General features: G+C 47.5%; 1 protein-coding gene across 6 annotated transcripts in view; it reads right to left on the reverse strand.

Annotated features, from left to right (window-relative positions):
- Positions 1-26,531, reverse strand: part of WWOX (WW domain containing oxidoreductase) — a 958,567-nt gene that overhangs the window by 542,731 nt on the left and 389,305 nt on the right. The window contains exon 9 of one of the 6 annotated variants that reach the window (XM_055413080.2): positions 2-24,250. The exons of the other annotated variants lie outside the window; for them this stretch is intronic. Within the exon in view, the coding sequence (XP_055269055.2) occupies positions 24,245-24,250 (6 nt within the window). The 3' untranslated portion in view covers positions 2-24,244. Of the gene's footprint in view, position 1; positions 24,251-26,531 lie in introns of those variants that run through there. 6 annotated transcript variants of the gene reach the window in all.

Raw genomic sequence — 26,531 nt, forward strand, 5'->3', positions numbered from 1 at the left:
AATGTGAGGGAGATGACAACTGAGGAAGAGGCTGACTGACACTCAGAGAAGTGGAGCCACATCAAAATATGCCACCTTGTTAGCCACCCCACTCTGGACTCCAGACTAGGCTGGATAACACACTTTCATATACTGTGGCCACTGCGAGTTGAGTTTCCTGTCATATGCAGCCCAGACCATCTGAACTGGTACACGTGGAGAGACCCAGGCTTAGGTGTGTTGGCTGTTACCTGCAGCAACTAGGCCCTCCTAACTCCACAGTCTGAGTTCTTAACGGCTCCTCAGCAGCCATCCCAGGCTACCTCCCATCCGAGGCTTATACCAAGGCCTGCTGGAAATCGGATCCTGCCAATGAAATCAATGGGAACTGACAGCGATCCCCTCTATCTGACCTTGCAATGCCTTACTCTCATTGCGTAAGAGGCACCCTCCCAAGACCTATTCCTTTCAGAGGCCTAGGCTTTCAAAACTGTTTAATGAATCACAAGACATTTCTCCTGGCCTTCACGTATCAACTCCAAGAAAACCTGAATAAGGTTCCTCAACACCTAATATTACAACTTATCAAATGGCTTCCATTTGAGAAAACATATCATGTGCTTTCAGTTCTCCTTGCCCAACCTACTCTCTCTTCCCCAGCTGGAACATCTGCTTTTAATACCTCGATGAGCAGCAAAAATGACCGAACTAAAGGGCGTTTTCCTCCACTCTTCTTGCCCACGGCCGCCATCTTGGCTCTGCCTTCCACACCAATAAAACACCACGCTGCCCTCCTGTGGGAGTACTGAACACACTCGGTTCCTTCAGGAATCCTCCACTGAGTGCCTGCAAGCCTTCTCCTTAAAGACAGGACCTGCATTTCATTTATTTACAGAACCTTAGGTCCGACACAGTACCTGACGTGGGAGTAAACACAGAATTTAGTGATAATTACAGATTTCAGGTAGGGTGGGAGGTGTCATCAACAGTGAAATCCTTTCAGAAAATTCCAATGACTACCAACTGATAGGAAGACCCTTTTGCTCTAGAGTTTTCCATCTTTTTTCACCTTCCAGCTAAGAAGTGGCATCATGGTTAATCCCTCCTGGATTTTTATTCCACAGAAAAAAGAAAGAGGGAAAAAAAAGCCAACAGACAGGTTGCAACACAGTTAAATAGGGGAAGGCAAAGGAAAATGAAGAGTCACACACTCTCAGCTCCATCTTGCCTTCATACGCCTGTAGTTTTACAGGGAATTGGGCACTTTATCATCCATTTACTCATTATCTTTATACCGTTACCAGAAACTGACTCTGGCAACAGCCTCTCTACTGCAGCTTCTTTGCGGTGTCCAGGGTCCCAGCGAGGGGCACACGAGGGGGGTCACGGAACAGTCCAATCCACCGAGGACCAGATACAGCAAAAAGGCAAAACCTCTGGACTCAGACTTAATCACACCGCAGACTTCCCGGGGTCCTCCGGCTCGGTCTCCATAACCGCGTGCCAGTTCCTATAGCAGGTCTCCATTTGTCTGTCTACACGTGTGAGGAAGTGTCCAGCCAGCCAGTCACCTACATCCCATCAGTTCTGCTTCTCTGGAGAACCCTAATACAGGTGGCAGGGGTCAGGCGAAACTAATGTGTCAGTGTGGTGATCCCCCAGAAAAGACCCTGCAGCACAGCTTCTAAACAGTATGAATGGTGGACAAAGTAGGGAGCAGTCATTTCCTCCTGGAAGGTCAAGGTTCTCCCCGTTCCTCCTCCTCCTCCACCATGACCATGGCCGTCATAGGAAGCCTGCACACCTCCACAGGGACCATTAAGGGCATCTTCTCTTTATCCCCAGCACCGTGTTCAGCGTGTACTACAGAGCAGGTGTTCAATCAACTGATGTGAAGTGAGGAAGGTGTTAAAGGCATGAGGAGGTGCCGGGACACCCTTAGCAGGGATGAACACTGCTAGGCGTTCAGGGGACGGAATGGTCTCACCTTCTCTGATCCTCCGTGTCATTGTAGGAAAAAAAAAACCCCAAAAAATGAACTAACTCATCCTACCAGTGGCTTTGATAAGTTTCATGATTCCAGTAGTAGAAGCCTCACTCCTGTTCAGGACCTGCTTCAAGCGAGTCAAGAAGCCACTTCCGCGTCCAAGAGAGGGTGGATTTTGCTGCTGAGCCAGCACTTCCTGACAGCTGGGCTCGTCAGAGTACAGAGAGGCCCCATCGCGTCCCCCCAGGACAGCAACAAAGCAGTTCACCAGCAGCAGTCTCAGGAAATCAGGCTGCTAATTTAAGGCAATGGCCTGAATCTTCATTATCTGCACCTAAAAACCATGAGTCAGGCCTCCTTCTGTTTGCCCAGTCCTACAGCCCATTTGCGTTTGGGGGTTTCATCACCTGGAGAGGATTTCAAGGGCTTTAGCCGGAGCAGGAGAACGCCCCTAGGGAAAACCTGGCCCCACGCCCCACCATCACTGACACTCCCTGCAGTGTGCCAGGCCCGCCCACAGCAATGCAGTTGGGGCCACATTGGAAACAGACCCAACACCGACTGTCACTGTGGGGTCATGGGACTATTCTATCTAATTGCCACGGCTACAGAAGATGAGGTTAAGTCCCCTGTAAACACTCCTCGTTTCCAAGAGGGAGGCCCACTTGATTTACACAACCATCAGTAAACGTGCGGAGAAAAAAAGATATCACTTAAGAGACCTAACATTTCCTGACAGCAATGAACTGGCACTCACTGGGGCCTTCTGCACATTTCCCAGGAAGAAGTCCTGGTACGAGGAGCATGGGACAGTCCAGGACGGCACCGGCTAGCCCAGGAATGCCTGGCTCCAGCTCCTCGTGGACGGGGGCAGGGTCACAATAGAGCGCCCCGCTGTCTGGTCCACTCTGCTCCCTCTGCTCCCTGCGCCGAGGCCTCTGCATGCCTGATGGGTTCACTGCCAAAGAGAACGACAGGCCTTCTGATCAACGGCTCTGTTTACGGTAATCAGGGCAGGGCGCTGAGCGAGTTTCAGGACGTCAAGTGATCGCTTGTTTTCAGGATAATCAATAAGACACTTATCTTGAAAGATTCATGTAAGTTTGGAATCAATTATGAATGGGATGATGATAAAACTCCAAGAGAGACTCACTGGATTTTTTTTTTTTTTTAAGTTCTTATCAGAGGGCAAGGCTCCATTTTGTTGGTTTCTCTGAAATATTTATATAAATTTAAAAAATGAACACTCACTCTGCTCTGCCATTATCAAAGAGCTAGATCATCTCATGATTTAGTAGGGATTTTCAAATTCAGATGCTGTGGAATCCTAGGATAATATAATTCAGGATTTTTTTTTTTTAAGGAGGAGGGATTTCTCATTGAGCGTATTAGCATGGCAATGTCGCATACAGTAGAAATGGCCGGCATGAACTGTAGACACAAAATGAATACTAACTCTGAAAGTAAGCCTCTACAAGTCAGAGACGGACGGTCTTGGGCATGTTATTTCATTTTTCCAAATCAAAACCTCCCTGTAAAAACAACAATGGCATCTCCATTGTAGGGTTATGGTCAAGATAAAACGATATCATCTATATGCCATGTTTACCATAATCCCAAGCAACGCAACAGGCTCTCAATAAAAGTCAGCTATTCCAAATATTAGAATTCTGACTTGATCCCCTTGAGTGAGTTACTCTTTCTGGTCACTACTGTCCAATTTCTAAAAGGGAAATGACAAATATGCTGCAAGGCGGTTGGGGAATTAAATGAGATAATGAATGAAATAGCATCTGATCTTACACAACTAGCACATGATAGATATTAAAAGCGATAAATAATGATCTGGAAAGGAAACTCAATTGCTTTTCCTTACTCTCACGCTCATACTTCTGACAGCAGCTGGGTAGGGTTCATCCCACAGGGAGCGGACCTCTGAGACCGGCTGGGTGTCCCACAGCTGCACTCACTTCTGACAGTTAATAAGCTGCATTAGAGCAGCCCCGAAGGATGAGGACTCAGTCCCAAGGGGCTGCCCCCGGCTCACCCCGAAACTCCTGTCTAACTTGGCGACAAACGGAAGTGTCCTATCAGCTTCTTTCAGGTTCCACAACTTGCCAGAGTGGCTCGTATAACCAAGGACACCAGCTTCCGTACTCTCACCCAGTGGTCACCAAGGCTGTTTTAAAGGACAGATCAAAGGTCTGATGAAGGGCCAGGTCTAGAAAGGACCGGAGCACAGAGCCTCTGTCCGCTCGGCATCAGGGGGTGTCAGCCGCCCAGCGCATCAGTGCCCTCACCCACCTTTAATGCAGGGATTTCTATGGTGGCTTCAGCATGCAGGCAAGATGGATTATTAACTCAATTTCCAGCCCCTCCCATCTCTCCAGAAAATGAAAGGTGAGCCTACCATTTCTACTCATAGCTTGGTCTTTCTGGTGACCAGGCCCCATTGAAGGGGCCCCCCCATCAGTTGCCTCGTGAGGACAAAAGATGCTTCTACCTCCCAGAAACATTCCAAGGGAATTAGAAGCTCATCACTAAGGAAGTGACAAGGTCTCAGGAGCCCTGTGTCAGGACCTGGGGCCAAAGACCAAGTATCAGAAGGGATCAGGGTGCCGAGACCAATATAAATACACAGTTCTCATCATTCCACGATAACACTTGGCTGTAAAAAACTTTCAGAGGAGCAATACATCTGGTCTCACCTCTCCATTTCACAAACAAGGGAACGGGACCCTTGTCTGACCCTCAGGTTACCTGGAGCAACTCTTGCACAAGGACGCCTGGACCAGACTGCTGGAGACGAAGCAAGCCCTGCATTCAGGTGGGGGGGCGCAGGACCACAGAGAGGCCAGGAGCCCATGTAGAGCCCGTGGAGGCAGGCCATCTGCCCTATGAGGGGGACGGGCCATCTGCCTTCTGGCGGGGCGGGGAAGGGAGGGGAGCACAGGACCACAGGAGATTCCAGAGCCTGACAGGGACGCAGAGCTGGTGGAGGCAGGCCATCTGCCCTCTGGGGGAGCGGGAAGGGAGAGGAGCCAGGCCTCAGGGAGGCCACTAAGGCTAAGCCAGGCAGAGGAAGAGACCGCGGTGTGAAGTGACGCGCAGAGGAAGCTGCTTAAGTCAAGGAGACATGGTGAGGCCGCCACAGACGATGAAGAAGAGAGGGAGGAACGTGGAAGACAGGGGGCCTTCTGGGGACCCGCGGCCTGCCTGACCTCAAACTAAGGCCCTGAGCCGGCGGATGGCCAGCTGGGCGGGGTGGAGGGGGGATCGGTGGATCCAGCCTTGGGGAGCTGGTAGAGGGATGCCTGAGCAGACCCCATAATTAAAAGGCTGGTCCCCAAAACGACAGAGGTGAAGTCTCCTGGCCGGCAGCTGTAACAGCGGTCCCCACTCACCAAGGATGCTCCCCCCCGCACGGCCTGGGCTCCTCCTGGCCCTGAACAGCTCGACATTCGGCCTAAGCGTGCAGAGGACTTTTCATGGGCCACCCCACTTACACTGTCCCTTTGATCAGGAATAGCCCAGGGCAGTCAGAATCACTGCATTGTAAATCTGACACTATACTTAGATCACATGGCCACAGCTGAAGAAATTTTGTTGAGGTTCAGGTTTTGAGGAATGGATCCATAACCTGCCCCTGAACGAGCCTCAGCAGAACCCAGAAGACAACCAGCAGTCACCTCTGCCTTCCTCCAAGGTCACCTTCCCACCCTTGGGTACCTTGATCATTGGGGAAACCAATTTTGTGCCCAGACTGAAGCCGGAGAAAACTCTCCCCGAAACTGGCAAATTCTCTCAAATAGTTTCTTTGGAGATATAGCTTATAGCACTAAAGGGCACAGATGTGAAGCTTGCTGGGCTTTTACATGTGTATACACACCCATGTAATCATCAGATCTAATCAGGGATCACTTCCAGCCTGGCAGAGGGTGCCCCCCACCCCCTAGAGGGTCCCACCCCTCAGAGCGGCAACCACTGTTCTGCCTCCTCTCACAGGCAGACATCCTGGCTGTTTTGGACCTTTAAATTAATGCATTCCTACTCTGTACCTTTTCAACTGTCTGGCTTCTCCCACTTAACTCTCAGTCTGACTCCGGATTTTATAGTGTCTATAAAAAGAGCCCATCCGCTCACCTGCCCTGAACTTCTATTGTGTGCTGGGCTCAGAGCTACCCTCACGTTTAATCCTCACTGCAAACTCAGCAAACGGGAATTATTATTCCAGTTTCACTGATGAAGAAAGGTTAAGTGACCTGCTGCAAAATCCCAAAGCTGGAAATCAGCATATTAGGATCAGGGATACAATTTGCTATTGACTCTTGATGCCAGGGTTGGGGAAAATGGACATGAAGGCCTCTTAACAGTGTTCAAGACACAGTATGCAGCCACAAATATTAGCACCGATCATGATAAAGACGATGATGATGCCAGGCCTTGTGTTAGTGTTTAGGGAACAGAAAGGAACAAAACAGACGTGGTTCAGGGCCTCAGGGATCTGAAACCCTGGCACAAAGTACATGCAATTCACGTTTTATTGTTGTTCAGTTGCTCAGTCATGTCCAACTCTGCAACCCCATGGACTGCAGCACTCCAGGCTTCCCTGTCCTTCACTATCAATACACATACAAATACCTTTATAATGATAAACTGTGATAACAAAGGGAAGAGACAGGTAGCTGGGGGCCACAGTGAAGCTCAGGCAACATGTCTGCAATGGGGGGTTTTCATCTTGAATTGTCAGAGAACAAGAAGGCTGGGGACCTTCAGCAATGTCACACAGCAGTTATTGAAGATGCCTAAAATACCCCCCCCCCAAAAGGTATGCAGCACTAACCAGCTTTGCTCTAATAAAGCTCTTCACCAGAGAGGCTCAATTACATCGGCAGTGGACTCCTCAGAAAGAGCATTTAAGAGGCAGCTTCGCCCTTGACTCTGCATTCTGCGTGTCAAAAGCACTTAACTCAAAAACCTCTGGATTACCAACACCGGATCAGGGCGTCTGCTCCCAGAGCCGGACTGCCCCCTTCTGATGCTCTGACACCAAAGGCACTTGTATTATCATCATGCTGTCACCGAGTCAACTGCCGCTTGGGAAGATGACCCAGGTATTCCCTTCCAAGGGAGCGCTGTCAAATACATCTTCCAATAGAACCTACAATTCCTATTCCATTTTAGGACCTGGGATTCTGCTTCAGAAAAACAAAGCGAAACAAAAAAGCAACAAACTCCTCTAATTGGATTCACAGTGATTCAAAACTCCTCAGAAAATGCTGGAATGGGTCTCAGCTGACACTGATGCACTTGATCCTACAGTTGGTGAATAAAGCAGATGTGAATATTGTCAGGATTACTCCTGAAATGCCAACATACCCTTTGGCACTGGCTCTGTCTGAGAGAGCTGGCATTTGCTCTAGCACGGGCTCAGATCCATTCCACTGGTTGAACCTCCAGTTAAATCAGCAGCCTGGGTTGGCCAGGTTATTATACAACTCACATGAACACTTCACATTCAAGATGCTCCAACTCAGGACACGAGGGCACAGATGCCAAAAATAAACGATATTCTTCTGCTTTGACACCTCTGCTCAGTGAGGAAAAAGGAGCAAGCCACCAGCCCAAGGTGAGCCCTTGACTATCTCATCTGCAGTGGAACCTCAGTAGGTTAAATGTCTGCCACCGAATCTCTGCTGAAGGCTGGGACAAGCCAGCCACAAGGCCCTTCTCTGCATCCTCACTATGTCCTCAGAGCAAGCAGAGTCCAGGCACAGAGAAGGTCCCTCTTCAACGTCAGGGGAACACCCTCTCATTATTAACCTACCAAACAGCAGGCCATCAGGACTTTCTGCAGTCAGGGGTAAGGTAAGGATCTGTGGATGAGAGGAGTTGGGAGCCAGAGTCTGGCTCAACATTTCAAAGAGTTTTCTGAGAACTATCGCTTTGCATAATAACAAGCTTACTACTAAGCAGGGCTCATTTTTCACCTACCAGAAATGACCCAGCAGAGAGAAACACACTGGATTGAGGCTGGACTAGTCAACTACCAATGGGACGATGATATTTCTGTGAATGTGGTCAGTAGTCAGTAAATAATGACAAATACAAGAACTATGTGTAGTGTTTCATAAAGTGGAATAGGTCCCTATTTCCAAACTCTCCTTACACACTGAAAGACACTGTTGGCACACTGATCAAGGTCAACTCATAAAGAATATGACTTTTGATTGAATAAATCTTGCATGGAAGCAAGCACTGATACTTCCTAGTTACAGAGAACTTGCTTGATGCCACAGGTTCATCAGTGTTGAGAGGATTAACATTTTCATCTGCATTCAGTGGTAACCTCAGACGACAAATGTAACATAAGCCGACAGCATTTGCTATCAAAAGAATAGACCTTACTCTACTTTTACTCTCAGCTGACATACTCTGGCCATTCTGGCTGTGTGTTCAATCAATACCTCACTCGTGCGGAACATGTAAGTGTAGGTTCTCTGCTCATACAAACCGTCGATGATGAGTGCCGACTAGGGAGCAGAAAACCAAAGGTATTCGTACGCCCAGTGCTCCTTCTTGGAGGACTGGCCTGAGAACGATCCTTTCCTGCCTGCAAATGAAATATTTAAAGCAGTGTTTGGATGCTCCAAGTTATACCTGACATATTTGTCGATTTTCCCAGAGGCTGGGAGTGATTAGATTTGGGGGTCAGTTGCTCTGAGGTCATGTGCAGACCACACATTTTAATTTCAAATGGAGGGTGACAAACCTGATAAGTGAAACTTTATAAAATAAAAGGATATGAAATCAACTTACACTGCTAGTTGGTATGGGGAAAACTTTTGTATTAAGCCCTGTCACCTAAAGGTACCGAACCTGGTGTTACAGGACGCAATTTTCCTGACAAATAACCTTGATAAGTTAAGGCACCTAGCAAACACACTGTTATAAACTAGTTCAAACCATGGAGAACACTTACGCTTGATGAGGTAGGGGAGGGGAGGGCTAAAGAGACTTGGGCGTCATGTTTCTAGGCACTTTCTGGTTTAAAGAATATATTCTTAGGGTTCACAGTAAATCTGGAAAGATCATTACCATGGGCATGCAATGGACAAGATTGGCAGGCGGGCAGTCAGAACCGTGAAGGGTTAAATTTTAAAGACAAAGAAATGGCCTAGAAGTGCTTTAAAACTCAATTAAAATAAAACCAGGTCCTGTTAGTTTTTCCAATCCAGATTTAAGACTCATTCTGTATTATCTATTCATATGAAACAGGGTACAGCAATTGAATTTTGAATTATGGTAACCCATTTTCTCAGCTATAGAAAATGTTGGCTTCCAGCCCAATGAATACAATGGCCACATGCTTGAGACCCTTAATTATCTAATTAATGTAGTGTCATTTCAGCAATTAGTTCAAATGACCATACGTAACTTTTTCCTTTTGTAAGATCACAACTGTAAATATTTTTTAAAATACTTGTTATAACATGCCATATCCTGTACATGAAAAGATGCGTAATTCTGATTTAAAAAACAGAAAATGACCAAGGAATCTTTTAAATTAAAAAAGAACAAAACACCAAACCAACTCTAATATGAGCAGTGGCTGATTTCCATAAAATTAGACTCACCGGGCAAAGATCAGACACCCTACTCAACCTAGAGTTGTGGCCAGGAAGCACTATCTGGTTTTGCAGATGTTAACGAAAGAAATCACTAGGAATGTTTGGGGTGGGGTTAAGAGAAGAAGTCATTCTAATGAAGGCCCTAATAAATGGCATTATAAAATGAATAATAATTAGAAAAGCTTTTCACAGAAGACTGCCCTCCCTCGCCGTTTTCTCCCCACTGCCACCATGGAGCTGAATTTTAACTTTCCATTTTTCATTGATTCTGCAAATCAGTGTCACTAGCCGCCTCTACAATCTACTAATCCCAGAGCTTTCAGATTCCACAGCTAGAGCTGTAGAAAAGTACACTCATGCTACAGAAACCATGTTTGTGCCACTTGGTCTGGCCCCTCCCTCCACTGGGCAATCTGTGCATCATGGGACCACTGGCTAACAACTCTGGACAACTGCCAGGATTGCTCTCGCTCCTGAAGGGCCAAACCTGGTTCCAAGGAGATGTTATTTATTTGGGATCACAGAGACAACCATCGGTGGTGATCATTAATTGAAATCCATCGTTAGCCAAAGAAAAGAACAATAGTAAATACGACCCTTGCTTCTAAAGAGCTTGCAGTCTGATGGAGAAAGCAAGTGAGCATGAGCATGTGGGCGTGCGCACGCACGCGCGCGCATACACACACACACACACACACACACGTAAGAGTAAGCACAGAGTTCTTGGCAGCTGCTGCTGCTGCTAAGTCACTTCAGTCGTGTCTGACTCTGTGTGACCCCACAGACGGAAGCCCACCAGGCTCCCCCGTCCCTGGGATTCTCCAGGCAAGAACACTGGAGTGGGCTGCCACTTCCTTCTCCAATGCGTGAAAGTGAAAAGTGAAAGTAAAGTCACTCAGTCGTGTCCGACCCTTAGCGACCCCACGGACTGCAGCCCACCAGGCTCCTCCGTCCATGGGATTCTCCAGGCAAGAGCACCGGAGTGGGGTGCCGTTGCCTTCTCCTCTTGGCAGCTGCTGAGCCTCAAACACTGCTGTGCCTCAAACACTGCTGTATTTAGAAAGCTCCTTCACAAGCCCTGGAGTTTTAACGAACACAGCTGAAGTCTACGGTGTTGTGTGAAACAGGAACACTCTCCGTGGGTCTCAGGGAGTCTTCAAGGCAGTCTTAGTTCAAGCGGAGGAGAAATGGACATTTTTCAAGCACTATTAGAGTCCAGAGATGACGATAAGGGATTTAAAGCTGTTACTACCTTATTTCCCTTACCTTGCAAGGTCGATGGGGTTTGTTTTCTGTAGAGGTGGGAACTCAAATATTTCTCAGTCTGTTTCCCCATCTGTAATGGATTAGGGGGAGAGGGTCTCCCAGACCTCAACAACTCTCAGATTGTAGACTCTGAAGCTTAGGGACAGCCAGGCTGGCTTCCCTCCTAACTGAAACTCCATCACCATGGTCCCACTGGACATCTCGAGCCTTCTCTTGAGACTCTTCTTCCTCACCAGCCTCATCTTCTGCTCCTTCCTACCCCAGGGTGTATATTTGGTTAACAGTACATACCTGCATGGCTCTGAGAATCCCATACTCTCCCCTCCTCTGGTCCTTCTGCTTGAGTAGTCATCCCTCCCTTTGCCTGACTGGGGATCCTGGTTAGCCATTAAGCTTAGGAGAGATACCACCTCCTCCTGGAAGCCCGCCTTGCCTCTCCCTCCCACTTCTTACTCTGAAGCACACTTAGTTAAATAAATTGCAGCAGAGCTGAACCTATCTATCCCTTTGACTGAGCTGTACATTCCTTAAGACCAAAGTAAAACCCATCCCTTTATTCCTAGCGCTTAATACTGTAATATCCATACAGCAAGAACTTCATAATTATTGTCAAACCATTAAATTGTTTTTTTTAAAGCTCCAAAAAATACAGGAGTGAGGTAAGCAAGCAAATATGATAAAACTCTTGACAATACAAAAACGGAAAGTAACCAAAAGTATGAAAAAGCCAAAAAAGAAAAAATGCAGAAGAGGATGATGATGTGACCATCCTACTGTTGTGACTTTTTTTGTGGTGCAGGTTTCTGAAGAGCAAGATATATCATAAGTATATTAACAATCAACAAAGCTGGAACAGTGTTACAGATGATATCCATTTATGGGGACGCACCCTCACCACGAAACTGGTTTACAAACAAGCATTCTGCAAGAGATAATACATGTTGTAAGTGTCAGAGACGCAATTCTGAAAGCCACACAGAAAACCAGGCTTTCAGAAAACCATGAGGTTGCATTCATTTTCATTTACTTATAACGTTGATGTATCATATTGATTTTTTCCAAATGACCCATAGCTGGAAATGAATTTCTTTCACATAGTTCATAACAACTACATATCTATCTATCCAGCCAGCCATCGGGACTGTATACATGGATCTGGTGTATTCATACATACTCCAAATTACTGAATGGTAAGAAACTAATGCCATGAGACTATTCTTAATTGTCGAAAAAGCAAGAAACCATCCACAAAAGCTTTGTCCAATGTAAAGGTCAGACAGTCCAAGTACTTTCTGAAGTGGATGGTCAATAATGCATGCCTGGCTATATAATGAAGTGTCTACATGAACAAAGGCTGTGTATTTATTTCCCTCTGAAATCTAGACCCACGGGACAAATGTTCTTGTGAAAATAATAATTACCAAGTCTTGGCTGTTGAGGAAGAACAGTGGCCAGGAGGGTACAAATGATGTAAAGCTGTATTTGAGTACATTCAGTCAAACTGAGAGCCTGAAACTAAATTACCAATGGCACAAGCCAAACAAGGTCACCTGTGCCTGTGCTAAAGTGAAAGTCACACTGCTGCCATTCCCTTGTGACAGATTTTCACAATTGGCAGCTTCTCCAAGGAAGCTGCTGCTGCTGCTGTCACTTCAGTCATGTCCGACTCTGTGCGACCCCATAGACGGCAGCCAACCAGGCTCCCCCGTCCCTGGGATTCTCCAGGCAAGAACACTGGAGTGGGTTGCCATTTCCTTCTCCACCAAGGAAGTTAGGGTAACGCAAAAAGAGGGCCAGCACATGGCATTCTAAAGCCATGAAGTAGGACTTATCTAAAGTGGGGGTGCAAAGCATGAAAATGGAACACAATCATCTCCACTTAAATGCTTTAGTAACTGAAGTCCAGAAAGGTTAAGTAAATTTTCCAAGGTCACAAAGCGGGGAAGTAGAAGAGTATGGAGTTAAACTCCAGCAGGTCTGACTCCAAAGTGAGGAGTCACTCCCAGTGAGGTTTGAACCTCCCTCTTGGTGAATTCGAGCCTGGGTGAGAGGTGAGCCAGCTCAACTATGAGGTGGTCTCAGGGCACCTGTGCTCACACAGGGGCAGGAAGAGAACTAGGGGACAACTGATGGAGACTCTAGTCTGAGGAAGGCTAGCATGTGAACAAGACATGAAAACGTTTGTATTTAATGCCATAAAAGCATACTTTATGTATATGAAGTAAATCTAAAAGACTAGACAGAAAGTCTATTCAGCAAATACTCACTTTTGGTCCTCCCACCTCTGTGGAAGGTGTAAAATTCACCACCTAAAGTTGGCTTTGGCCAGTGAAATGTCTATGAAAGTGATGCGCTGTGCTGACCCCAAGTCGAGCCCACTTGAGGCATCAGGAGCTCAGATTCTCACCACGGGAAGGACAGGCCCCAACTCGTCACTTGCATCCTGAGTCTGTAATGGACTCATCACTCCTTTTGGGGTGATCTGTTACCCATCAATAGCACAGAGTAAAGATGGGATGAAAAAGACAAGGGTCCAGCGATGGAAAAGTGAGCAGACAGGAAGTGTGGATACAGCAGCAGAGGGACAGACATAGGAAACATTCCTGAGAAAGGAGCAAGATGTTCAAACCCACATTCTAGGCCCCTGATCCCACAGTTTCCCACCTTCAGCACATGCATTTAAAGAGACCAATATAGAAAGACACCTGCTTTGTGGATAATGAGGAATATTAGTACCTGTCAAGCCCAATGGCTCCAAATAAGAAAAATATGAAAAAGGCAAAATCAAAAATCACATCAGCGGTCTATTCTGAACAGAGAGCAATGTCTTTTGGGAGGAGAACTTCAACTGTTGGATATACATTTTATCCAAAAGAAGACAACTGAACATCTTATGAGTTCTGGAAAATCTTGGGAACATTATACATTGCAGAAAAGTTGGTGACACATAGAAGAACTGGAAGGGAGGCCATTTAAAAGATTCCCCAAGATCATGGTGATTACTTCTTCCCTTTCAAATGCAGAATATATTGAAATTTATTTTAAAAATTCATACGGGAGAATCACTCTATTGCAACTGCACGAGGGAAGCTGTCAGACAACATTCCAAATTCAATATTACATTGTGCTTCAAGAAAAGATTTCCATATATTCTAGATTAAAAAAAGCCTCATAAATAAATGATAATCCAGTGGCATATTCTGAAAAATGAAAAAATAATTTTGTGTTTGCATTCTACTCCACAGAGTAAAATTTAATCTCTCTTTTAATACACCATGTTTTATATAAAGAGGTAAAAGATGTAACCTTATGAAAATTGATTTTTTTCACATGCTTAAAAATGTCCCTTGCAGTATTTATCTAGGCGTTTTCCATCAGAGAGTATAAGGAAATCAAAAGTTGATAACTTCACCATGTGGGGTTAAAAATAAATGGAGTTACTGTGATTTGATGAAATTCTTCTTCAGAGTGTTAAGAATTAAGACAGCAATGTATGCAGTGTGCTTGTCCAAAATCAAGGCTATGTTTTCAAAAAAGGTTATGTTTTCAAAACAGCATCGTGATCTACAACAGTGCCAAGCACGTGATAGGTGCTCCCGAAATTTTTGTCAAATGTTTGACTTGAAGGAAGCAGTGGAGAAAAATCCAATGCCCCATGCCAAAGCAAAGCTAATATCATGGATATTATAGGATAGGGTAAAATCAGAGCATCTGGGTCTGCCATCAATGTGGGAAACCCTCCTGGTTCTCTGAGCATCCTTCACAGAGTAGTGGATCTAATACTGATTGACACTGTCCTCTCAGGACATCTCATATTGTGGAGACAAGCCAATCAGAGTCTGCTGTCCTCTAAACAAATCTTTCCTAAACACCTACTTGAGAAGCCCCAGGGACACCAAGCCAGACTGGCTGTGCTGTACTCTGTCCTCACCTCCAGGGGCGGAACTAGTCTACAGGTGACTTCTCATCCCTGCTGAAAAGAGGCCTGGGGAGTGCACTGAACTCAGGCAAAGTCTTTCTTCAAAATCTCCCTGCTTTAACTTGAAGGCTTTAGGTGGCAGCTTTGGAAGGCAGATCTGGCCCGGAGACTGCTGTCTTCTCTGCCAGTCCCAGAGAGACAGCAAGTATAGACAGCCTGGGCCAGATTTGGGCTTGAGATGCAGACATTAACTGCAGCAGCAAAGAAGAGCAAGGGCATCCCAGTTGCTGTGGGAAGAGTCTACCGAGGCTCCAGAGGGTCCCTGCCTGGTGTTTACACCTGTGGGTACTTGCCTCCCTGAGTGTGGGCAGGATCTGGGATGTGCTTCTTCCCAGTAGAATATGGTCAAGGTGACCCGATGACACTCCTGAGATGACATTATGTTATATATGACTTGCTCTAGGGTCTTGCTGCTATCTTGAGAAAGCCAATGTGGTAAAGGAACTGCAGGTGGCATTGAGGAATTGAGGGTAACCTCCAGGAGCTGAGGGAAGGGCTCCAGCCCAGAGCCTACAGTCAGCAAGAAGCCAGGGGCCTGGAGACAGCTCAGTAAAAGGGAGTCCACCCGTAAGTGGACTTTGTGACCTCAGCGGTGGGGGGTGACTTTGGAAGCGTATACTTCCCCAGTCGAGCTCCTGCATGAGAACACAGCCTGGCGGACACCTTGACTGCAGTCCGTGGAGACCGTGGGCAGAGGAGCCAGCTAAGTCAGGCCCAGGCTCCTGACCCATGGGAACTATGAGATTGCAGAACTGCAAGAATTGCACACTGTCTAGTGAGCACGACACCCTTTTCCATTTTTGTTTTCATTGCACTGCCTGAAGACTGATGAGCATGAGACTGTTTTCCATAGTAGGGCACTCTCAGCAGGACATTCAGAATCATAAGACAGGTAGGTGCTGCCCCTTAACATCTATATATCAAGTTGACAAAATAAGACATAAGCCAAGGAAAAGTCATTAATGCAGCCGATAAAAGAATCCACCCTGTGTATATATATGTGTGTGAGTATACTTCACTGTATGTTTCTATATAATGGGAAATATATGTATTTATAACATATAATAGATAATACATATTATATACATTTATATATAGAAAATGGAAAATTTCACAAAATCACAAATATATATATTTAAACTTTCACTATGATGCAATGCCTGTACGTATGTGCTAAGTCACTTCAGTCATGTCTGACTTTCTGCGATTCTATGGACTGTAGCCTGACAGGCTCCTCTGTCCATGGAATTTCCCGGGCAAGAATACTAGAGTGGGTTGCCATTTCCTTCTCTAGGGGATCTTCCTGACCCAGGGATCAAACCCACATCTCTTACATCTTCTGCGTTGGCAGGGGGATTCTTGACTACTATATTATAGATAGACAGATAAAATGGAAAATTTCACAAAATCACATATGATTGATCCTGGTTCCCAAGAATATTGGCAGTGTGACCTTGAGGGAGTCACTTATCTCTCTAAGACATAGCAGGCACACAAAAAGCTACCTACAAATTAAAAAAAAGAAACAACGGACACAAAAGGAGAAGAGTGCCTGTACTCCTAACACTCAGAAAGCATCACTGCCCCTCTCCTCCTGGGCATTCAGAAATGTACATTTCTCTTCTGCTTTGAATAACACAGCTTTCCCAGCCCACTCAGACACAAAGAAAGGATCAATATTTCACATCAAGCACAGACCTCAATTCTAAATTTAAAAATCGCAGGGCAGATGAAGGAACTCTCTGCTCAATGCCATCTCTTCAACAAGGCAACGTTTGCCTTCACAGGGCACCTCTGCACTTTCGGTTCCTTCTGCCTGAAACACCTTTCCTCTGGCTCTTCACATTCGTGAAACCTTCTTACCAGTGAAGCCTCAACTTCAATGTCAACTGGGCAGCCTTCCACAAGCCAGCTCTGACCTTCCTTCTGAACAGGCATCTCCATCAAAGGCATTTTATTTAGCCCTTGACTTGTTTCTTGCCTGCCAACATCCTCCCACAACTGAAATGCAAACCCTGTGAGGAGAAGCACCTGCTTGCCCAGGGGGTTCACACTTGTATCCTCAGCACCTTGAATAGCACCTCGTGTCTAATGCGATGTTGGTAAATAAACAACTGTTGCATTAGTTCATCCACCACTGAGTATCAGGGAAGGCTTTGCAGTGGACCTGAAGGGTTATACACGAGTTTATATGTAAATGGACTTCCCTGGTGGCTCAGATGGTAAAGCGTCTGTCTACAATGCAGGAGACCCGAGGTCGAGCCCTGGGTTGGGAAGATCCCCTGGAGAAGGAAATGGCAATCCACTCCAGTACTATTGCCTGAAAAATCCCATGGACAAAGGAGCCTGGTAGGCTACAGTCTATGGGATCTGCAAAGAGTCGGACACGACTGAGCGACTTCACTTCACGTCTATGTAAATAAAAGACTAGGACTCCAGATTCCTAACTCAGCAGTCATCACCGCCACTTCCCTGGTTTCCCCCTTGAGTTTCCTGCCAAGGGGATCAATTTCTCCCAAGGCCAACAGGATCACAAATCTTTCCTGGATTCTACTCATTTCCTCTTTACTATAAGCATCCACTAAAGAAACTACATGGAAATAAATCAACAGAAGACTCTATTTTCTTTATCTTTATGTCCACCTGATAGCTTTAGAGTTTCAGTCTTGCCAATAACCATCCCATAAGTGTGTAAGGATGGAAACCATCTCGTTATATTGGAAATACAAAGAGGAAGTTCGAGGAACAGCACATGACAAGAGGTACCGATGGATATTTATGGTGAAGGAAGATGATCGGTCAGAAGGAGGAGCTTGTCAGTGAGGTCACATCATATCCCAAATACGGTTTATTACCTGTGCACAAAGAAATGCCCTCTCTTTGGTCAATAAGGTATGGATAAAAGGTTCAAGATAAGGAAGAAGCACTTTATAAATGAAAACGTTCCCTAATGAAATTAGTATCGTTATTGCAGGAAGTGCTAATTTTCCTGCTCACTGAGAGTTTAATAAAAATGTTATGTCTACTCTATAACTGTGATTAATCAGTGTGGTATTGGGAAGTGCAGGGGTTCTTTCTCAACAAGGCAATTTTCGAAATTTGAAAAGGTGTAAATTTCATGCAAATTGCTTCATAATCATATATGTACAAAACGGAGCTGACAAAATTGCAGTTAGGAAAGAAATCATTAACATATAACATTTTTTTAAATCTTTTTTTTCCCCAATTGCTCATGAAAAGGTAAATTGCAAACGAAAAGATAATGACCAATTGAAAAGCGCATAGTTAGAAATGCCAATAAAATGGTTGACAGTTTCAAACGAACCCGGATGTGGATGTCAAACTTGAACAGCAATAGGAAATTCGAGGTTTCATCAAGGAAAACTGCTTTGATGCACAGGAAACACACCCACTTGTTTTAATCATAATGGTGGTGGTGGTTTCAGTCCTTAAGTTGTGTCCAACTCTTCGACTCCATGGACTGTGGCCTGCCTGGCTCCACTGTCCATTGGATTTTCCAGGCAAGACTTCTACAATGGGTTGCCATTTCCTTCTTCAGGGGACTTTCTCAACCAAGGTATCGAACCTGGGTCTCCTGCATGGGCAGGTGGGGTCTGCACTGTCTGAACCACCAGGGAAGCCCTTATTCACAGCAGAGAGAGAAGATGAAATACTTTGCTGTGTCTGATTCTTTCCATGGGAACAGCGCATTTGCCTGAGGAAAATCTGCACACAGGACTCCTTCCTAAAAAGTCCCAAGGTCTCCTATAATTTTAAACAATGGTTTGCAAACCTGAGGGCTCCTCTGACAAAGCTGCCTATTTGGTGGCTTATCTGGGAGGAGTTCCGCTCCCCTGTAATAAACATACCTGGGAGGCTCACACAGAACCCCCTCCCACCTCCTGAAGTCTGTAGCAAGCACCATCTGGGTAAGTCCCAAACAGGTTATTCATCTGTTTACACAGCTAAGGGAAGGATAATAAGACCTCAAGTGTAAATACGGCAGTGTTAAGATGATTAGACCCTTCTATGGATGGCCCTTTACACTTGCAAGGCAAAAGCAGAAAGCTAGTGGGAAGACGGTGACAGGTCACTAACAGCCAATTGTTTCTGGAGTTTAAGAAGTCGGAAGCCTAGGCTTATGTTTTAATATATAATTTAGAAAGCAGTGGTTGGCAATTTCGAGGTAATAACTCACAGGGATTCTAAATGGACTAAGTACTGCCACGCTTCCTTGCATGGGGAGGATTGTTTTGTTTTGTTTTTTTCCCGAGCAGGCATTTGGAGGGACAATGTCATGATAAGTGGGAACCATTTTCCTCCCGCATGTTCATCCCACGCCTCATACATTTTCTAAAATTACGGCCCTGCTCAAGGCAGTTATTATGTGCAGTCGATGTTCTTTAGGGGAGCTTTTCAGAGGACGAGCTTGGGTTAGAGTGGCCTGTTTTAGGACCATCTGGTCACAAGCATTACTGCACACTTCGGAATTCTGCGCTGATTAATACAACGCTGAGCATTCACCCTGAGTGTGTCTCCCGCGGATGGCTCGTAAATAAGACATAGGCTCCTGCCGCCCACAACCCTTGCACAGTGAACGGTGCTGAGGTTAAGACTCCATTAAAGTCTAAGATTCATAAGCCTCGAAGGGCCCCAGACAAGCCGCTGGGGAGAAAGGGCATGGATACTCGTTTCTGTCCCATTAGACACAGATGAGCCACAGGCGGTCACTCTCTGTCACTCCAGCCTTGTAATGGGCCTCGGGCGAGACCCCTGCTGTGCAAGGGTACCTGCTGAACTCTCCTGCTTTTCCTTCCCCTCGTCTTGGCCACGGAAAAGGTGCGGGCCACGTGGAAGTTTCCACAGTCAGCGAGGGGCACCCCATTTTTGCAGCAAAGGCCACCCTTCAAAACAACATTAGGGCTGGGCATGGGGACTTCTGGGCACAGAGCAAACCCCGCTTCTTGGCAGCAGACAGGGGTCAGGAGATGGGGACTCCAGGTCAGCTGCCGTCTGTCATGGCGGTGGGGCTGGGAGCAGCCCTGGGCCTCTGAGCCTCAGTTTCTTCATCAGAAATGGGGACGGTGAGCTCACCTACCTCCTGGGAGAGGAGAAGAATGAGAGTCTAAATGTAGCTGAGTGCCTGGTGCACAGAAGAACCACGATAAATGTGAGCTTTCCTATGAGCATTCTGGTAGCTGCTCTGATTTTAATGTCCAATATGACATTACCAGGAGAAGGCAATGGCACCCCACTCCAGTACTCTTGCCTGGAAAATCCCATGGACGGAGGAGCCTGGTAGGCTGCAGTCCATGGGGTCGCTGACGGTCAGATGCGACTGAGCGACTTTACTTTCACTTTCATGCACTGGAAAAGGAAATGGCAACCCACTCCAGTGTTCTTGCCTGGAGAATCCCAGGGACGGGGGAGCCTGGTGGGCTGCCGTCTGTGGGGTCTCACAGAGTCGGACACGACTGAAGTGACAGCAGCAGCAGCAGCATGACATTATCAGTGCCGTTACCACCACCACTATTCACAGACTACATCCCGAGAGGCATGTGCTCACAGGAAGGAAGGGGCATGGGTCAAGGGAGCTGGAGTGCTAACACCCACTCCCTGCCCCTTCCCGTGGACCCTCGTACGTGACCCCTGTGAAGGATGGACACACTTTGCAATGATTCTCTGCTTCTTGAATACCCGCCGAGCCCATAACTTCCTCCACAGAACGGTCATGCTTCCTGAGATAGAACGCACTTGCTCCAAGGCATCAGCAGCGGTTCACTCACCAACTACTTGACTTCTCTCACGTACTAGGCCCATAGCAATCCATCGTGCTTTAAAATACCCTGTGAAGAGTCAAATTCGTATGGACAGTCTCTGCTGACTTTTCCTGTGCAAACAAGCATCCTCCAAAGGTGTGGTTAAAAAACAACAGCAACTTTTTTTTAGCCCCTGATTTGATGAGTCGGCAATTTGGGCGAAGCTCGGCTGTCAACAAGGCCATGTTGACCCGGGGTTGGCTGGCTCGCGGTCAGGGCCAGGTGGCCGCCATGCGGCTGTGTGTCTCTCACCACCCAGCAGGCCAGCCTGGGCTTACATGAGCCCAGATGTGGAAGGTTCCAGAGGAGCGAGCAGGCGAGTACTGATGTGGAAATACTTTGCAAGCCTCTGGTTGTGTCCTTGTTTACAAGTGCCCCAAGGCCAAAGCAGGTTCTGGGAGGCCTGATGATTCAAGGGGTGAAGACGCTGACTCTGCCTTTTTTAAAAATTAATTTTATCTATTATTTATTTATTTTCAGTTGTGCTGGGTCTTCACTGATGCACAGGCTCTTCTGTTTGTGGCGAGCGGGGCTCCTCTCGGGAGGCAGTGCTCAGGTTTCTCACTGCAGTTGCTTCTGCTGCTGCAGAGCATGGGCCCCAGGGGTGCAGGCTTCAACGGCTGTGGTGTGCACCCTCAGCGGTGTGGCTTCCGGGCTCCAGAGCACAAGCTCAACAGCTGTGCCCCATGGGCTTAGCTGCTCCATGGCACATACGATTTCCCTTGGGCCAGGGGTCGAACTCATGTCTCCTGCCTTGGCAGGCAGGTTCTTATCCACTGAGCCACCAGGGAAGTCCTAACTCTGCCTTCTGAAGGGAGGCTTAAGGCATCACAGGCAGGGGCACGAGTGTGTGGGAGGAGCGGAATGAATCGTGCTTGTGTTTACAATCCACCTCAAGAACGAGCTGTTGGCATCTGTGGACATCATATCTGTCAACCAGGACACACTCAGAGACAGCTCCTAATTCCAAGGGGTATTATTCAGATCGGATAACAAGTCAATTTTCTTGGATAATTTACTGTCATTTAGCCCAAGGGCAGGTGGGCAGAAGAGAGATGGCTCCCTAGAATTTTCTTGGTTCCATAAGTCTGTAAGTCTTCATATAATAGAAAAAAAAAAAAGAGCATGTGCACGCATGTGTGTGTATATGTTCACACATATGTGTGCATGTATCCTACATATAGTATCTTTGGACTCTTCTACATTGGTATTGTTCATTTTGGGGGGCATTGCTGCTTGTCAGTTGCATTCTTGAACCACCTTTCATGGCCCCAAAACTGCAACTGCTTCACTGATATTCAGAGCATTCAAAATAAATAAATAAAAAATTTTTAAAAAGGCACATTTCAGGAGGGTAGCACTTACCCATTCTCAGGAAGATAGACTGAAAGGAAAGGACTGTCAGAGTGTTCCACGAGGGACATTCTCAGTCATATAAATTGCGATTTATTTTCCAATGTAACCATCCTGACTGCAGACACCCTTTCTGAGAGCTCACACTGCTCTTGGCTAGCTGTCTCAAACCTTGTCAGTATGTGTCATGGGAGATCAGATACATTGTATCGAGCTTGAGAGGGTGCAAAGAGAAAAAGATGGGGGAAGGGTAGGCGAGGGAAGCACATCTGTAATCCTTTTCAGAGGAGTCTGCCCCGCCCAGGGTGGGGTGAGGAGTGCGGCTGGTGGGGGGCGTCTGCCCATGTAATTAACCGATTGGGGATCATCTCCTTATCTGGCGGCTCTCCAGGCTCGAAGCTTAGGGGCTGGAAGCAGACACGTGCTTTCCCGTGACGACATCTGAGAGCCCGTCACTCCTGTCAGCCGGGCCTCGGCAGTGTCGGGGCTGTGGCATGTGGTCGGCAGGCCTCCGTTCCCTTTGAGAGGCGCTGGTGCCTGGTCCTGGGTGCAGCGGCCCGCAGGCAGGCTTGGGCCCGGCGCAGAGACCTGACCAAGAGGTGCTTCTTGGACTGCAGTGTGGGGACATGCCAGCAAAGCCGGCCCCAGGGCAGGGCGAGCGGGGCTGGCAGTGATGCACGCAGCCTGCCCGAACCCGGAGGGGACGCCTCCTCCAACGTCACCCAGGGTGTCCGCCAGCCTCAGCCTGGCCCTGAGGCCTGAGAAGCAGCAACGGGAAGGAAGCACACACCTCCCGGGGGTGGGTGGGGGGAGGTGAATGGATCTAGCGGGTCATTAAAACCCTAGTTCTGACACTAATAGGACATACCTAGATGAGGAGCATAATACAGAATGTGCAGGGCGGGGTTGAGACCTCAAGGAATTTTGTGGGGGACAGGGAGGGGAAGCTTGGGGCAACACCCCCAGGCTCCTCAAGGCCCGAATTTCTCTCCTCTGCCTCATGGACACCCACCACAGGAAAACATGAGAAGTTTGCAATTTCCACAGTGCCTGCATTAAAGCTGGGTTTTACTATCTGATCTGACCGGAGGACTCCATCCAGAGGGAAGGGCAGGGGGAAGGACGTGTGCTGAGCGCCGACTGTATGCCTGAGCAGGTCTACCAACTGAACGTCTGCTGACCGCTGTGTCACCGTCCTAGGAATCCTGAAAGCTGACAGCTCCTGCGTGGGGACACTGAGGCACAGGGAGCATGACAAGGTGAACCAGGTCAAAGGAGAGATCGGACTGTTTTCACTCAGTCCCGTCCACGGGGAACTGAGGACCCTGAGCCACATAAGCCCCGCTCCCTGATCCCGTCCTCCCAGGTGGGGACCACAGGCAGAGAAGGGCATGGCTGCCCAGGACCCAACCTCGGAGTCTCTCCCTAAGTTCCTATCTCTGTGCATTCTAATCCTCCTAAACCTTCTTCCTCTGAAAATGTCTCTGAAAGTTTTCTGTTACTAAAACAAATAAATAAACTGGCTTTGGTGGTAGAGTACTGAACGGGTTCCCAGACCAAGATCCCCACCCCTGGTACACACTGGCTTTTCAGTGATACAGCGAATCACTAGTCTAGGTATGGCAGGGAAGGGACTTTGCAGGTGTTAAACCTCGAAATCAGCTGACCCTCAGATACGGAGGCTCTGCTCATGGGATGAGCCCTTTAAATACAGGTCTAGATGTCAGCTCAAGGACAGGCAGAGAGACTCGAAGCATGAAGAGGATTCAGTGCACAGGACAGGCTCTGACAGTGACTTTGGGGATGGAGGGGGCCCTGTGGCAGGACTGGGGTGGCTCCTGGGAGTCGAGAAAGGCAGCAGCTGACAGAGATGGAGGCCCCAGACACACAACCGCAAGGGGCTGGGTCTGCCAACAGCTGGGGTGAATGGAGGTGTCAGGGGGTAATTCTTTAGTAACTCCAAAACAGTATTTCTCCGTGGTATTACTCAGGATAGCAGTATGATATTGAAGCCTGTGAATCTAGAGCAGCAGCGACTGAAATTATTTTTCTATGCCATGTCCTATGCAGAGTCGAGTGAAACAAACTTCAGACCAAACAGAATTCGGAATGTCTTCGACAGAAGGCACCTGATTGGGGTGGCACTGACTTATTCGAACTCACCACATGGAGAAAAGCGCTACCGCAGGTATTTTCTGTATCAAATAGCATTAACACAATCTTCCAAACTTCAGAGCTGGAAAGATTAAAAAAGAACAGCTTTGTAAATTTCTTCTTATAACCAAAATCACACAGTACAAGATGAGAACCCCTCAATGTTACTAATTTCTCTGAAGCAGTATGACGGCAAGCTCTTGAGACCCTGGCTATTTCAGACAAAACAGAAAAATGTAGATTCAGGAGGAAGCAGGGGACCTGGGCGTGCTGCTACAGATTGTGAGCCAAGTCATAAATTGAGGTAAAGTAGGAAATTAGGGGAGGGGGAAAAAAGGATGGAAGCTGTGGTTTTGCACCCGTCCGCTGGGGGATCTGAAAGATAAATGGGCTGAGAGGAAGCTCCTGTCCGTTTCGGCCACACATTCACACCAGGCGCGTCATCAGTTAGAACACTCGATCCAAGAAGCTACTGTGGGAAGGAGGTTTCCCTCGAGGAGGCTGGTTGAAAAGAAGAGAAAGAAAGGCAAAGAAAATCCATGTGGAATACACAACAATATATACCCACTAAAAACCCAGGCTGTGCTGGGAGCCACTGCTTCCTGCAATTCCTTCTATTATGATAAGAGGCTGTATTACCAACGTGATATAGGTGATGCTCGAGGGGAAGCGGGGAAAAGTGAAGTAGTTATTTTTACAAACTCCTTGGCTAGGTAGTTGCCTCCCCCCTCCCCATAGCAGACTGTCATCTACCTGCCCCGCTACACTCAAACCAGTAGCCACATCTTGTTTCTCCATCCCTCCCAGACTTCTGACCTCCATGAGGTCTTGCCATGACCCCTCCGAGAGACCCTCTGCTCCAGTCCTGCAGATCCGTCCTGCTCACTGAAGCTGGAGGACTTCTGACTGCACACTCAGTCCCCTTGCTATGTGCCGGGTACCAAGATCCCCGCGGACCTCCAGGGCTCTCCACGGTCGTGAAGGTCAAATTCAGAATACTACTGGGATGCCCGTGGCACCTCGGTCTTTCGCCGTGTTTCCCCTTTCTGTCTCATCTTTTGTCACCGCTGGCCCTCTCCCATGGAGGCTCCAGGCAGACAGAACCAAGTGTCCCTTCCCCCGGGAGCCAGATCTTGCCCGGATGCCCAGAATGTGGCCATGAACAACCAATTCCTGGTCATTACGGGCAGGACAGTCTGGGGTGGCCCGCAGAAGCCAGATGGCCAGAGTGAGACTGTGGTCATAGAGGGTGTTATCAGAACGATGGAGAGGCACTCTCCGCACACGCACAGTCTGTGGGGGGCAGGGGCTGGGGAGTGGGGGGAGTCATGGTTCAGGCCAGGCTTCTAAAAGAGCCAAAGCTAGTCTGGAGAAGGAAAAAAAGAACACTCTAGGCAGAAGCAGCTACACATACAAGGATTGCCTGCTCAGATCTGGGACTGGGAGCACCAAGGCTGGCTGGCTCAGTGACCCAGAGTCTCAGGGCTCCAGCACCCCAAGACTGAAGGGCAGAGTCATGCTCTCCCCTGGTTTCCTGCAGGACCCTAACACACAAAACCGCACCTGTGCACAGCTCAGCAGGCATCAGACAAGGGAACCGGACAATATGCAGTTCAGAAGAATTACTGAAATTCAAGGGAGGGGGGGTGACAAATCACTAAAGTTGGAATTGGACTTTGCACATCAAAAGTATTCCTCTTTGCTTCCAGATCTCTATGTGATGGCAGATAGGGAGCTACCATCTCAAGGTAAAGAAATAAAAACGATACTGAAAGTAAGTCAGATAGAGAAAGACAAACACTGCAAACTAGAGAATCTGTTCCGTTCCGTCGCTCAGTCGTGTCCGACTCTTTGCGACCCCGTGGACTGTAGCCTACCAGGCTTCTCCGTCCATGGGATTCTCCAGGCAAGAATACTGGAGTGGGTTACCGTTTCCTTCTCCAGGGGATCTTCCCGACCCAGGGATCGAACCCGGGTCTCCCGCATTGGAGGCAGACGCTTTAACCTCTGAGCCACCAGGGAAGCCCAATACTACAACATAAAAGGCAGGCTTACAGATGGAGAGAACAAACACGTGGTTACCAGTGGGGGAAGGAAGCGGAAGGGATGGTAGGGGTGGGGGATGAAGAGGTACAAACTACAGAGTATAAAATAAGCTACAAGGATATATTGTCCGACATGGGGAATATAGCCAATATTTTATACTAACTCTAAGTGGAGTATAGCCTTTAAAAGGACTTCCCAGGTGGAGCAGTGGTAAAGAATCCGCCTGCCAATGCCAGGGGACACGAGAAACATGAGTTTGATGCCTGAGTCTGGAAGATCCCCTAGATTAGGAAATGGCAACCCGCTGCAGTATCCTT

The sequence above is a fragment of the Moschus berezovskii genome, chromosome 22 (assembly GCF_049115385.1).
Source record: "Moschus berezovskii isolate FMDL1 chromosome 22, NW_MosBer_1.0, whole genome shotgun sequence".
NCBI classification, from domain to species: domain Eukaryota; kingdom Metazoa; phylum Chordata; class Mammalia; order Artiodactyla; family Moschidae; genus Moschus; species Moschus berezovskii.